The sequence below is a fragment of the Lissotriton vulgaris genome, chromosome 2_1 (assembly GCF_964263255.1).
Source record: "Lissotriton vulgaris chromosome 2_1, aLisVul1.2, whole genome shotgun sequence".
Classification (NCBI taxonomy): Eukaryota; Metazoa; Chordata; class Amphibia; order Caudata; family Salamandridae; genus Lissotriton; species Lissotriton vulgaris.
The window spans coordinates 519,794,003-519,810,794 of record NC_141687.1 but is presented as its reverse complement, the minus strand read 5'-3'; the positions used below and the strand labels follow the sequence as shown (position 1 = coordinate 519,810,794).

Sequence of the window (16,792 nt, the reverse complement as noted above, 5' to 3'; positions counted from 1 at the left end):
GACAATACCAAAATCTCCATCTTTTCAGATTATACATTAACAGTCCAACGCCTATGTGCTTCATTTATGGAGGCCAAGGCCCGTGCCCGCACAGCAGGCCTGACATCTGCCCTGTTATTTCCTGCTAAACTTAAGATCATCTATAATCAGCGTGCTTGTTTCTTTGACACACCTGACAGTGCTTGGAATGGCTGGAAAGGAATTTTCCTGACGCTGCAAGTGTTGTGGCCCCACACAGTCACAGCCAAAGCCCTGGCGCCTTCCGCGTCGGAGGCGAAGAGGTCTCACCATGCAGAGCACGGTGGCCACTCCTACATCACAACAGTCGGTGCTGGAAAGCAGACGTGCCACTCTCCGTTCAACTTTGGCGTTCCGGATCACTCGTGTGCCTATTAGGTCTAGTGCATCGCTGGAAGTTCCCACAGACTCTGGGGGAAGTATGACATTATTTCCTTCTGTATCCATGCAAGTGAGCAACGACCCGCTAGCTGAATGATGTTGTAAATGTGTCATGATCTGGATTAATGTTACAGTTAGGTGGGATCCCATTTCTTCCTTGTCTGTTATGTAATGTTGGTTGATTTAGGAGTCAAATATGGACTGCTTGACTGTGAGATGCAGGGTGTTTATTCATTATGGTTTTATGACCAGACATGTCCTGGGCTAGTCCCCACTTTACAGTTGCTACTTTATTTGCTGTATCATGTTCTAAACATAGACTACTCCGCAGGAGGCTGCAGGGTAAACTTAGATATTATGATCCCGTGGCCCGGCCTCTCCTGGATTACGCCACCTTTTCTAGTCGATACTTAAGTATCTAAAGTAAGCAGCCTATCCCCACGGGCGAGAAGCCTTTTTGTTGTTCAGTGATCTATGCTCTTTGCTCGCACACAGTTTGGTCGACCGAAGTTTAGTCGTTTCACCCGGTATTGGGTTTTTGTTCCCTTGTTTAAGCTACTGGTCTGTTTCTAGATGTTCGTGGGGGTGTGGGAGATGGGGGCCTGTGGGGTGGTGGGGGAGGGATGGGATACATGATTGGATGTTATGTCTGTAGAAAAGTCATATACTATCATCTCCTGGAATATACTGGGGATGGGTTCGATACAAATGCGGCATAAGATATTTGCCCAATTACACCGCCGCTGGGCACAGATAGTATATCTCCAAGAAACACATTTGATCTCTACTGAACTTAATAAGGTACAGAGACATTGAAGGGGCCATTTATATGGTATGGTCTACTCTTCCTTCTCCCGGGGAGCGGCGATTTGGCTGCGAGCAGGAGTCCCTTTCTCACTGACCGAGAGTAGAATCGACAATAAAGGGAGATATGTGTTATTACTTGGAATATTAGATGGTGTACGAGTGGTCTCGGGCTCAATCTATGTGCCTAATACTGATCAGGATGCCTTCCTTTCTCGCCTTTCACAGGCCCTATCAGACTGGACGCAATGTCCATGGATAATTGGGGGGGGGTTCAATGCTGTGTTTGAAACTCACCTTGACCGATCACACCCTACCTTACTTAATGTGGCGGCCACTGTACAAGCGGTCAACTTGACAAATTGGTATAAGGGGTGGGAACTGTTGGACATATGGAGGCTGTAACACATTGGTTTTTGGGAATACACGTTCTATTCTTATCTGCACACCGGTCTACACCATTTCCTCTGTTCTTCAGACCTATTCCCTATGATAGCGCGTACCACGTATTTAGGTAAAACTATTTCCGACCACAATCCCTTGGAGTTGGTTCTTAATTGGGGTCGGGCCCCCAGGCCTATTCCCACATGGTGCCTACATCCACTACAATTAGAAGACCTGATTTATCGGGGTAGATTAGCCATTAACACATACTTTACTGACAACGAGGGTACGGCAACGTCTAGGATTATGGAATGGGAAGCATTTAACGTAATAATCTGAGGGGTTTCAATGAGGACTCTGGTAGGGATTCGGCGAGAAGCTGTACGAGATTTCACAGATCAAGAAGATTTGTTACAAGTGCTAGAAGTAGCATCTCATACAGGTAACAGGAAAGAACCGGACCTACAGGTGGCCAGAATTAGATATGCTGAGCTATTAGAACACTTGAGAGTGATAGACTTATGTGCCTACATGCTATGCAAACACGCGGATTCCGACAGGCCAGGCACACTGCTGTCTAGATTGATTAGACTCCAGCTTTCCCCCACACCTAGTCTGGCCATACGAAATAACCACCGTGAGTTGCTCACCACTCAGGTAGACATTAATAAGACATTCCATGTTGCTGGATGTCGGAGACATTCAGCAACTGAACTCTTCCTTTTCCTGCTTCAAACAGGACCTTAAAGCTCTACTACTCAACTACTATTTCCTCAATGCAAGCAGTCATCCGACTCGTTCAGTCTCTATTCTGTCTCCAACTCCAGGACAAAAATAATAGTTTTTGTTATATACTCTTTGTGATTATTTAACACTGCCTCAATTCTTTACTGTATTGGATGAAGACTATTAATTATGTTCCTTACGAATCCCCACACGTACTTCGAATAAACGTACTCACATTATATGTAAAGTAGTCTGATACCTTGTTCGGGCTATACTTTCTGTGACTATTTTACACTATCTCAATTCTATATTTTCTATACTTTCCTTACTACATTGTATTAAGAATGTCCGGTTCCGATATGTATCCCACATGTACTTCAAGTAAACTTACTCACATAATATATAAAGCACTCTGATACCTTTGGGTCGAGCCAGCGCTATATAAAACTCATGAATCAATAAGGTTCACACATTTTAAGTTTATAATATATGTGAAGTCAATCTACTGACCTTGTAAACACTGAAGAAAATGAAAGCAATTCGCCAAAAACAAAACTGGAAAACGGTCATCTGCCATTGCACTGTGGTGAATTATTATTAAATAAATGATTATGCCCTGCACTTTACGGGTGAAAAACTAATCTCCAAGTAGCAGTTGAAGACACAAGATAACCAAGTATCAAAGGAACATGTTTGGGACCATTAGTATTGTAGTCATTGTTTTATGCATATTGTATTAACCCCTTCGCTGCTAGGTCTTCCCCCACTTCCCCGTGCTAAGCCTTTTTTTTGGCTATTTGGGGTAGTTCGCGCTTAGCCCCCCTGTAACTTTTTGCCACATAATGTTTCCATGCCAAATTTGCGTCCTTTTCTTCTAACATGATGGGGATTCTGAAGGTACCCAGGGTTTGTGGATTCCCCAAGAGGGGACCCAGAAATTAGCCAAAACACAGCTACATTTCTTTATTTGGGGGAGGGGGGAGGGGGCAGAGGAGGGTGGGGGGGAAGTGCTGTAAATGAAAGTGTCTGTTTCCTCCCCCCCTCCCCCCCGCAAATGGTATCAACAAAGGGTTTGTGGGGCTGTAATCACAATTTTCCCAGGTTTCAGGGACTGACTTTGTCAGAAAACCTTTTTTTTACACTGTTTCCCTAAGTGCTGGCAGAGCTAGGGTTCAAAATCCACAGCTAGGCACTTTGCAAAATAAGGGGCAGTTTTCATTCTGAAAATGTGGTGAGTCCATGCTGCGTTTTGGGCCGTTTCCTGTTGCGGACACCAGGCCTACCCACACAAGTGAGGCACCATTTGTCTATGAAGACTTTGAGGAATGCAGGGTGGGTGGAATTTTGTGGATCCATGCAGATTCCAGAACTTTCCACCACAGAAATGTGAGGAAAATGTGTTTTATTTTTAATTTTTACAAAGTTTGAGGTTTGCAAGGGATTCTGGGTAACAGAACCTGGTGAGAAAGTCACACCATCCTGGATTCCCCTTGGAGTCTAGTTTTCATAAATGTATAGGTTTGCTAGGTTTCCATACGTGCTTGCAGAGCTAGGGTTCAAAATCTACAGCTATGAATTTGCAAAAAAAGGGTCCGCTTTCACTGTGAAAATGTGGTATGTCCATGTTGCGTTTTGGGCTGTTTCCTGTCGCGAGCACTAGGCTACCCACACAAGTGAGGTACCATTTTTCTCTGAAGACTTTGGGGAATGCGGGTGGATGGAATCTTTGGGATCCACACAGATTCCAGAAGTTGCCACCACAAAAATGTGAGGAAAATGTGTGTGTGTATTTTTTTAATACAAAGTTTGAGGTTTGCAAGGGATTCCGGGTAACAGAACCTGGTGAGAGCCAGACAAGTCCCCCCATCCTGTATTCCCCTGTGTGTCTAGCTTAAAAAAATGTATAGGTTTGCTAGGTTTCCTCGGGTGCCAGCTGCACTAGGTCCCAAAATTCACAGGTAGGCACATTCCAAAAAAAAAAGTCTGTGCCTAGTGGGCTTTCTGGCACCCTCGGAAGGGGGGGTGGGGGCGGTGGGGGGGGATATTGCCCCCATCTGGCTCCCGGGGGGGCAGAAAAAATGTGGTAATTTTCTGTGGGTGGGGGCACTGGCATGCCCACTCTGGGCAGCCCCCACCCCTACGTGTAAAATAAAACAAGAAATCCCTGGTGCCTAATGGGCTTTCTGCCCCCCCCCCCCCCCCCCGGGGGCAGATCAGGGGCTACTGCCCCCATCTGCCTCCTGGGGGGGGGGCAGAAAGCCTGTGGCTTTTTGGGGGGTGGTGAGGGCATTGGCATGCCCATTCTGGCCAGCCCCCACCCTGAACTTTAAGGGAATTAAATCCCTGGTGTCTGGGGGCTTCCTACCACCTAGTGGGGGCAGATAAGGGGCTACTGCCCCATCTGTCTCCAGGAGGGCAGAAAGACTGTAGCATTTTTTGGGGGTGCGGGCATTGGCATGCCAATTCTGGGCAGCTCTAAGTATATGAAAAGAAATCCCTGGTGCCTTGTGGGCTTTCTGCCCCCCCCCTGGAGGGCTGATCAGGGGCTACTGCCCCCATCTGCCTCCGGGGGGGGGGGGGGGGGCAGAAAACCTGTGGCATTTTTTGGGGGTGGTGGGGGCATTGGCATGCCTATTCTGGGCAGCCCCCGCACCGAACTTTGGAGAAAAGAAATCCCTGCTGCCTAGTGGGTTTTCTATTGCCCCATCTGCCTCCCAGGTGGGCAGCCCCCACTCTTACTTTTATATATAAAAAAAGTCCCTGGGGCCTAGTGAGCTTTCTGCCCCCCCCCCCCTCTGGGGGAAGATCAGGGGCTATTGGCCACATCTGTCTCTGAGGTGGGCAGAAAGTCTTATGCCTTCTTTGGGTGGGTAGGGTGGGGGCATTGGCATGCCCACTTTGGGCAGCCCCTGTCCTGGCCTATACATTTTTTATAAACTCCTGGTGTCTAGGGTGCTTTCTGCCCCCTCGGGGGCAGAAAGGCTGTCTGGCAGAATTGTATGGGGAGCAAAGACCCTTGGCCAAGGAGCCACTCTGCCCTCCCTGGTGGCTTGTGGGTGGATCCCTGCTTGAGGATTGCCCTCCTGGGGCAATCCCCAAGTAGGGATCCACTAGAGAAGGGTACAATTGGAAAGAGATTTTTCCCCTTTCCAACGATACCCCTCCCATGTTTTTCAGTGCTCGGGGGCTAAGATAGCCCCACAAGCACCGAAACTGTGAAACTGAAACAAAGTCTGTTTTGTTTTCATTAGAATGACGACAGCGAGCCATGCGCGTGATCCTCATTGCAATGAAAACCCTAAACATACTTTAGGAGGTTGGGGAAGCTCTCACCCACCACCGAAAGCAAAAAAAAGAAAATGGGAAATCCCTCTGCTGTTTACAGCAGAGGGATTTTTTGAAAGTGTGCTCATGATGGAATGGTTCTGTCATGAGCATGGACGGGGTTAAGTCATCGGGATAAGTGAGTGTTCTTGAAACTTAATAAAAATGCTAAAACATAAAAAAAAAAAGAAAAAACGTCAAAATGGACAGAACATGGGCATTTTCTGACTGGGTAAATACGCAGTTAACATGTTGAGCTGAGCACCCCTTAGTTGTGTACACCACTGTTTTCAGCAGAGGTTAAAAACACTATACAAGTTTGGATCACAACACATTACCTTTTATAAACTTCGACTTTACATGTGTATTAATTAAATCAAATTTAGATTAATTAGACAAGTATGCCTTTTTAGGTCGAGCACGAGACCTCTTGTATGTTATGTTAATAACTATTTCTAAAGCGCAACGTACACCCTTAGGTTTCTTGGCGCTAAATATACTATATATAAATATAATATATATATAATTAGTATATACTTACTTGAATGTGGACACGAGTCGGACGCGCGCTTTTGCAGTGTCAGATTTGTCCTTGTGAGCGCGCTTTTGCTGCTGGCTGTTTGCTGTGAATGTGTGCGAGCGCTTTCGCTTATGTCCTTTCCCTCACCCGTAGCTGTTAAAACACTCTGCCCTTAGTTTTTGAAGGCTATTGATATAGCGCTTCATGTGACCCGTAGTTAGGCGCTTGAGCAATTGATGTTATTGGTAAAGGTGGGATCTTGGGGCAGAGAGGCTTGCTGCCGCGCCTCGCGTCATAGGTTGAGGTCAAGAAGAGCGCCAGGCCCTCCCTGCACAGCGCCTCCCGCCAGATAAATGCTATTTCTGCAGCGAATGTGCCCCCTCCCGGCTCGCCCGGTTTGGAAATGACAGGCGATTGCAGCATGTTCCCGCTCTGTGTTTTTGTTTATTTTGGGACTGCTACCGTTACCTCCTGGGAAGAACATTTCCAAAGTGACGTGCTCTTAAAAATGGAATTTTGAAATATTCAGAGGCCCGCGTTGCGTGAAATTTTGATTTCTTTCTATTACCTTTCATAAATACTGTGTTAAATACATTAAAATACAATTAAATACATAAATACATTGGGCGGGGCCAGTGGAATTGATTCCGCGGCGATTCAAGGTTTATAACACACTTTTGCATTTGCCTCACACACACACTACGCTGCCTCACACACACACACACACACTGCGCTGCCTCACACACTGCTGTGTCACTCACACTGCCCTATCACACACACTGCGCTGTTACACACAAACTGCACTGTGAAACACACACTGCACTGCCTCACACACTGCGCTGCATCACACACACACACACACTGCCCTGCTACACACTGAGCTTCCTCACACACACTGCGCTGCCTCACACACACTGCGCTGCCTCACACACACTGCGCTGCCTCACACACTGCGCTGCCTCACACACACACTGCCCTGCCTCACATACACACACACTGCCCTGCCTCACATACACACACACTGAGCTGCCTCACACACACACAGCGCTGCCTCACATACACACACACTGTGCTGCCTCACACACAAACACACACTGCGCTGCCTCACACACACACACTGCGCTGCCTCACACACACACACTGCGCTGCCTCACACACACACACTGCGCTGCCTCACACACACACTGGGCTGCCACACACACTGGGCTGCCACACACACTGCGCTGCCTCACACACTGCGCTGCCTCACACACTGCGCTGCCTCACACACTGCGCTGCCTCACACACACACTGCGCTGCTTCACACACACACTGCTCTGCTTCACACACACACTGCGCTGCTTCACACACACACTGCGCTGCTTCACACACACACTGCGCTGCTTCACACACACACTGCGCTGCCTCACACACACACTGCGCTGCCTCACACACACACACTGCGCTGCCTCATACACACACACACAGCGCTGCCTCACACACACACAGCGCTGCCTCACACACACACACAGCGCTGCCTCACACACACACACAGCGCTGCCTCACACACACACACAGCGTTGCCTCACACACAGCGTTGCCTCACACACACGGCGCTGCCACACACACACACTGCACTGCCTCACACACACACTGCACTGCCTCACACACACACACTGCACTGCCTCACACACACACACACACCGCTGCCTCTCTCACCCACACGCACACACTGCGCTGCCTCACACACACACAGCGCTGCCTCACACACACACACTGCGCTGCCTCACATACACACACACTGCACTGCCTCACACACACACCGCTGCCTCTCACACACACACTGCGCTGCCTCACACACACACACAGCGCTGCCTCACACACACACTGCGCTGCCTCACACACAGACACTGCGCTGCCTCACACACAGACACTGCGCTGCCTCACACACAGACACTGCGCTGCCTCACACACAGACACTGCGCTGCCTCACACACAGACACTGCGCTGCCTCACACACAGACACTGCGCTGCCTCACACACAGACACTGCGCTGCCTCACACACAGACACTGCGCTGCCTCACACACAGACACTGCGCTGCCTCACACACAGACACTGCGCTGCCTCACACACACACACTGCGCTGCCTCACACATACACACTGCGCTGCCTCACACATACACACTGCGCTTCCTCACACATACACACTGCGCTGCCTCACACACACACACTGCGCTGCCTCACACACACACACTGCGCTGCCTCACACACACACACTGCGCTGCCTAACACACACTGCGCTGCCTCACACACACACACTGCGCTGCCTCACACACACACACTGCGCTGCCTCACACACACACACTGCGCTGCCTCACACACACACACTGCGCTGCCTCACACACACACACTGCGCTGCCTCACACACACACACTGCGCTGCCTCACACACACACACTGCGCTGCCTCACACACACACACACTGCGCTGCCTCACACCCACACACACTGCGCTGCCTCACACACACTGCGCTGCCTCACACACACACACACTGCGCTGCCTCACACACACACACACTGCGCTGCCTCACACACACACACACACTGCGCTGCCTCACACACACACACACACTGCGCTGCCTCACACACAGACACAGCTCTGCCTCACACACAGACACAGCTCTGCCTCACACACAGACACAGCTCTGCCTCACACACAGACACAGCTCTGCCTCACACACAGACACAGCTCTGCCTCACACACAGACACAGCTCTGCCTCACACACACACTGCGCTGCCTCACACACACACACTGCGCTGCCTCACACACACACACACTGCGCTGCCTCACACACACACACTGCGCTGCCTCACACACACACACACTGCGCTGCCTCACACACACACACTGCGCTGCCTCACACACACACACTGCGCTGCCTCACACACTGTGCTGCCTCACACACACACTGCGCTGCCTCACACACACACTGCGCTGCCTCACACACACACTGCGCTGCCTCACACACACACTGCGCTGCCTCACACACACACTGCGCTGCCTCACACACACACACTGCGCTGCCTCACACACACACACTGCGCTGCCTCACACACACACACACACACACACTGCGCTGCCTCACACACACACACGGCGCTGCCTCACACACACACACGGCGCTGCCTCACACACACACACTGCGCTGCCTCACACACACACACTGCGCTGCCTCATACACACACACATGCGCTGCCTCATACACACACACATGCGCTGCCTCATACACACACACATGCGCTGCCTCACACACACACTGCGCTGCCTCACACACACACACACTGCGCTGCCTCACACACACACTGCGCTGCCTCACACACACACACTGCGCTGCCTCACACACACACACTGCGCTGCCTCACACACACACACTGCGCTGCCTCACACACACACTGCGCTGCCTCACACACACACTGCGCTGCCTCACACACACACTGCGCTGCCTCACACACACACTGCGCTGCCTGGCACACACACACTGCGCTGCCTCACACACACACTGCGCTGCCTCACACACACTGCGCTGCCTCACACACACAGAGCGCTGCCTCACACACACAGAGCGCTGCCTCACACACACAGAGCGCTGCCTCACACACACAGAGCGCTGCCTCACACACACACACTGCGCTGCCTCACACACACTGCGCTGCCTCACACACACTGCGCTGCCTCACACACTGCGCTGCCTCACACACTGCGCTGCCTCACACACTGCGCTGCCTCACACACTGCGCTGCCTCACACACACTGAGCTGCGCTGCCTCACAAACACACACTGCGCTGCCTCACACACACACACTGCGCTGCCTCACAAACACACACTGCGCTGCCTCACAAACACACACTGCGCTGCCTCACAAACACACACTGCGCTGCCTCACAAACACACACTGCGCTGCCTCACAAACACACACTGCGCTGCCTCACAAACACACACTGCGCTGCCTCACACACACACTGCGCTGCCTCACACACACACTGCGCTGCCTCACACACATTGCGCTGCCACACACACATTGCGCTGCCACACACACACTGCGCTGCCTCACACACACACACTGCGCTGCCTCACACACACACACTGCGCTGCCTCACACACACACACTGCGCTGCCTCACACACACACACTGCGCTGCCTCACACACACACACACTGCGCTGCCTCACACCCACACACACTGCGCTGCCTCACACACACTGCGCTGCCTCACACACACACACACTGCGCTGCCTCACACACACACTGCGCTGCCTCACACACACACACACACTGCGCTGCCTCACACACACACACACACTGCGCTGCCTCACACACAGACACAGCTCTGCCTCACACACAGACACAGCTCTGCCTCACACACAGACACAGCTCTGCCTCACACACAGACACAGCTCTGCCTCACACACACACTGCGCTGCCTCACACACACACACTGCGCTGCCTCACACACACACACACTGCGCTGCCTCACACACACACACTGCGCTGCCTCACACACACACACACTGCGCTGCCTCACACACACACACTGCGCTGCCTCACACACACACACTGCGCTGCCTCACACACACACACAGCGCTGCCTCACACACTGCGCTGCCTCACACACACACTGCGCTGCCTCACACACACACTGCGCTGCCTCACACACACACTGCGCTGCCTCACACACACACTGCGCTGCCTCACACACACACTGCGCTGCCTCACACACACACTGCGCTGCCTCACACACACACACTGCGCTGCCTCACACACACACACACACACACACTGCGCTGCCTCACACACACACACGGCGCTGCCTCACACACACACACGGCGCTGCCTCACACACACACACTGCGCTGCCTCACACACACACACTGCGCTGCCTCATACACACACACATGCGCTGCCTCATACACACACACATGCGCTGCCTCACACACACACACACTGCGCTGCCTCACACACACACACACTGCGCTGCCACACACACACACTGCGCTGCCTCACACACACACACTGCGCTGCCTCACACACACACTGCGCTGCCTCACACACACACTGCGCTGCCTCACACACACACTGCGCTGCCTGGCACACACACACTGCGCTGCCTCACACACACACTGCGCTGCCTCACACACACAGAGCGCTGCCTCACACACACAGAGCGCTGCCTCACACACACAGAGCGCTGCCTCACACACACAGAGCGCTGCCTCACACACACAGAGCGCTGCCTCACACACACACTGCGCTGCCTCACACACACTGCGCTGCCTCACACACACTGCGCTGCCTCACACACTGCGCTGCTTCACACACTGCGCTGCTTCACACACTGCGCTGCTTCACACACTGCGCTGCCTCACACACACTGAGCTGCGCTGCCTCACAAACACACACTGCGCTGCCTCACACACACACACTGCGCTGCCTCACAAACACACACTGCGCTGCCTCACAAACACACACTGCGCTGCCTCACAAACACACACTGCGCTGCCTCACAAACACACACTGCGCTGCCTCACAAACACACACTGCGCTGCCTCACAAACACACACTGCGCTGCCTCACACACACACTGCGCTGCCTCACACACATTGCGCTGCCACACACACATTGCGCTGCCACACACACACTGCGCTGCCTCACACACACACACTGCGCTGCCTCACACACACACACACACAGCGCTGCCTCACACACACACACAGCGCTGCCTCACACACTGCGCTGCCTCACGCACACACACACACTGTGCTGCCTCACACACACGCACTGCGCTTCCTCACACACACACTGCGCTGCCTCTCACACACACACACTGCGCTGCCTCTCTCACACACACACTGCGCTGCCTCTCACATACACACACTGCGCTGCCTCTCACATACACACACTGCGCTGCCTCTCACACACACACACTGCGCTGCCTCTCTCACACACACACTGCGCTGCCTCTCACATACACACACTGCGCTGCCTCTCACATACACACACTGCGCTGCCTCACACACACACTGCGCTGCCTCACACACACACTGCGCTGCCTCACACACACACTGCGCTGCCTCACACACACACACACTGCGCTGCCTCACTCACACACACACTGCGTTGCCTCACACACACACACTGCGCTGCCTCACACACACACACTGCGCTGCCTCACACACACACACTGCGCTGCCTCACACACACACACTGCGCTGCCTCACACACACACACTGCGCTGCCTCACACACACACACTGCGCTGCCTCACACACACACACTGCGCTGCCTCACACACACACACACTGCGCTGCCTCACACCCACACACACTGCGCTGCCTCACACACACTGCGCTGCCTCACACACACACACAGCGCTGCCTCACACACACAGCGCTGCCTCACACACACACAGCGCTGCCTCACACACACACACTGCGCTGCATCACACACACATTGCATCACACACACACTGCGCTGCCTCACACACACACACTGCGCTGCCTCACACACACTGCGCTGCCTCACACACACACATCGCTGCCTCACACACACACAGCGCTGCCTCACACACACACAGCGCTGCCTCACACACACACAGCGCTGCCTCACACACGCACACACTGCGCTGCCTCACACACACTGCCCTGCCTCACACACACTGCGCTGCCTCACACACACTGCGCTGCGCTGCCTCACAAACACACACTGCGCTGCCTCACACACACACACTGCGCTGCCTCACACACACACACTGCGCTGCCTCACACACACACTACGCTGCCTCACACACACACACTACGCTGCCTCACACACACACACACTGCGCTGCCTCACACATACACACTGCGCTGCCTCACACATACACACTGCGCTGTCACACAGTATGTAGTCACACACTGCTGTGTGTCACTCACACTGTCCTATCACATACACTGCACTGTTACACACAAACTGCACTGTGAGACACACTGCACTGCATCACACACACACTGCGCTGCATCACACACACAGCCATGATACACACTGTGCTGCCTCACACACTGCCTTGCCTCACACACACACTGCCTTGCCTCACACACACACTGCCCTGCCACACACACAATGCGCTGCCACACACACAATGCGCTGCCTCAACACACACACAATGCGCTGCCTCAACACACACTCACTGCGCTGCTTCACACACACACTGCGCTGCATCACACACACACTGCGCTGCCTCACACCCACACTGCGCTGCCTCACACCCACACTGTGCTGCCTCACACCCACACTGTGCTGCCTCACACCCACACTGCGCTGCCTCACACACACACACACACACACTGCGCTGCCTCACACACGCACACACTGCGGTGCCTCACACACACACACACACACTCTGCGGTGCCTCACAAACACACACTCTGCGCTGCCACACACACACACAGTGCTGCCTCACACACACACACACACCCTCACACACACACACTGCCTCACACACACACACTGTGCTGCCTCACACACACACACACACTGCGCTGCCTCACACACACCCACACTGCGCTGCCTCACACACACACACACACACACTGCGCTGCCTCACACACACTGCACTGCCACACAATTACACAGCTATCAATGCAACATACACTCCAAATACCACTCAGTGCCACATAGTTATATGCAACATAATTACACTGCACTCAATGCAACATACACTACAAATTCCGCTCAGTGCCACATAACTACACACCACATAATTACACTCTACTGAATGCAACACACACTCCACACAATACCACTCAGTGCCACATAATTACATGCTAAATAATTACACTGCACTCAATGCAACATACACTACACATACTACTCAGTGCCACATAATTACACACCATATAATTACTCTAATGAATGTAACACACACTCCACACAATACCACTCAGAGCCATATAATTATATGCTACGTAATTACACTGCACTCAATGCAACATACACTCCAAATACCACTCAGTGCCACATATTTACTCGACTGAATACAACATACACTCCCCATATTATCACTCAGTGCCATATAATTACACACCTCATACTTACACTACTCAATGCAACATAAATACACTATCTATCGCACTCACTCTATTTATCGCCATCACTCTATCTGTCCATCTATCTTTTGCCCTCCCTCTATCTATCTATCGCCCTCCCTCCCTCTATCTATCTATCTATCTATCTATCTATCTATCTCCCTCACTCGATCTATCTATTGCTTCACCACAGCATCACTCAGCACCACCACAGCATCACTCATGGGAAATATCACATCACTAGGCGCTACCACAGCATCACTGAACGCCACAGCATCTCTCGTCGCCACCACAACATCACTCAACGCCTCCACACAATCAATCTGTGCAACCATTCGACAACTAGTTCAAATATGTTCTCTCAATGTTTCAAGCTTTAATCTTCACAAAAATTAATTACAAAAGTTTAAGCTATTGCCATTATAAATTACAATAACTTTTATTTAAGTATTAATTATTAAAAAATGTAAAAGCCATTGTTATTTGTAATATCAATACATCTAAATCACGTAAATACAACACATATTGCATTACAAATGCTATAGGTGTCACATTTGCAAAAGTTAAAACTATTGGCATTGTAAATGACAAAGCTATTAAGTTCGCTATTTTCAAAACCAACACATAAATAAAAAATTTGTCATTTACAATACCAATAGCTCAAACTTTCCTAATGCAAGACCTATTGCATTGCAAATGCTTGTTGTTTTGGCTGTAATCACTTAAATGTGAATTTCAAACTGCAAAGTTGGGAAACAGTTTGCAAATGTTTTGCACTGCAGTAGCTTGCCGCTAGTGGAGTGAATATAAGATAATGGGGATCTTATCAGTGAAGGGGTTCAAGCTTTCATATTATATTTACCTTAGTCTGAAGCACTGCTACTTTATCAGGAAAATAGTAGACTACAAACTGTTTTCCAAAGGCATCAGAAAGCAGGTAACAGCATGTTGCACCCAGAGACGTCAACGTACAGCACAGGAAAAGTCCCAACGATGGGCCAAATAAGGCACCTGCAAGCATGTTCTGAAATGAAAAAACCAAAAAGTGAATGCTCATCAAGAAAACTATTTCAATTTGTTTTTGCTGGCGAAGTGGGGACAATGCTTTAGAGACATTATTAAAAATATAAATATATTAAAGCACCAAAAAAATAAATGTAACCAAGAATAGTTGCTAAAATAAGGAGGAGAAATGTCCCACTCAAACCCATAAAATGTGCACATATAGATCGGGTGGGAAAATAAACAGGAGCACATTTTTTTGTGCTCCACAGGTAAATTGTGTTTTCCATATGGAGACAGCTCTTCACCTACACCTCAATTCCAAGTCTGAAAACGTTCTTTGCTATGCCTTTCACAGCAGTAAACTTGCTTTCTGAGGTCTCCAGATCTAAAAAGTATAATTCTACTTGGTCACCCTATTCGCTCAATATTTTTGTTCACACACCTATTTTGAAGGTAGGAAATTCAAACTCAGGTCTTCACATAGCCTGCTGAAATTCTGCATCAGAAGGAATGTAGGAGACACATTATCCATACCCAGGGACTAGGTTTGGCATGTCGCCAGGCTTCATTCAGACCTTTATCTTGCTGTAACGGGAAGGCTAGTTTGTGTGTATCAGGAATGGGTCAAACATGCCTTTCTTATGGACCGAACGCCAGTGTCCTAGTAAATACTATTAGCGGGGAAAACAGGATCTTTGGAGTAAGATCATCCAGGAAGCATTTCTTAGCATCTCTAAGACTCGATTTAAAATTGGCAGAATATCACCTGGATCAATAAAGAATAATAGTAATTTTACACATGCAGATTTACTAATGTGTAAAGTTACCTTTGTGATTAGCCCCTTAAGTTTTTTGTCCACAGTGAAGCCTTGGATTTGGTACACTTAATAAATCCCAGCTTCTACCCAAGATTTTAACTCAGTCAACCCAAGACCCAGGTAGAGCAGTGAGTAGGGGCTAATGGAGGTGAGATTAGGAGAGCTTTTTTTTTTAGATAATTCATTTTATCGTTGTGGAAAGTCATCAAGACTCACAGAAACTGGTGAGATGTTAATGTGGGAGGAGGTAGAGCTGAAATATACATATATTTTTATTTATTTTTTCACTGAAAAAACCCAGAAGGTTTCAGGTCCATTCTAGTTAGACTAACATTTCACTTGCACACAACCAGATAAATTCAGCTGTTATAGTTACTTCACTCCCCGCAATGCTCTGCTGATGACATCACATATTACATCACTTATGACATGGCCTGTGACATCACTGATGACATCATCCAGTAAGTGAGTGTGTCTTACAAGTTTAAGAATGAATATATATATATATATATATATATATATATATATATATATATATATATATATACACATACATATACATATATATATATACACACACTTCAAGGTGTATTGAAGAATGAGTTGGTGTATTAGTGTCTGTATGGATGATTTAGTGCGTGTGGGACTGACTGTATAAGTGAGTGATTAAAGTGATTAAACGTGTCTTAGTGAATGAATGGGTGAGTGACTA

The 16,792-nt window shown here is 50.2% G+C and overlaps 1 protein-coding gene across 1 annotated transcript in view; it reads right to left on the bottom strand.

The window, feature by feature from the left end:
* The window catches only part of TMEM41A (transmembrane protein 41A), a 170,774-nt gene that overhangs the window by 61,438 nt on the left and 92,544 nt on the right, over positions 1–16,792 (bottom strand). The window contains exon 3 of the mRNA XM_086955433.1: positions 15,120–15,281. Within this exon, the coding sequence (XP_086811559.1) occupies positions 15,120–15,281 (162 nt within the window). The remainder of the gene's footprint in view (positions 1–15,119; positions 15,282–16,792) is intronic.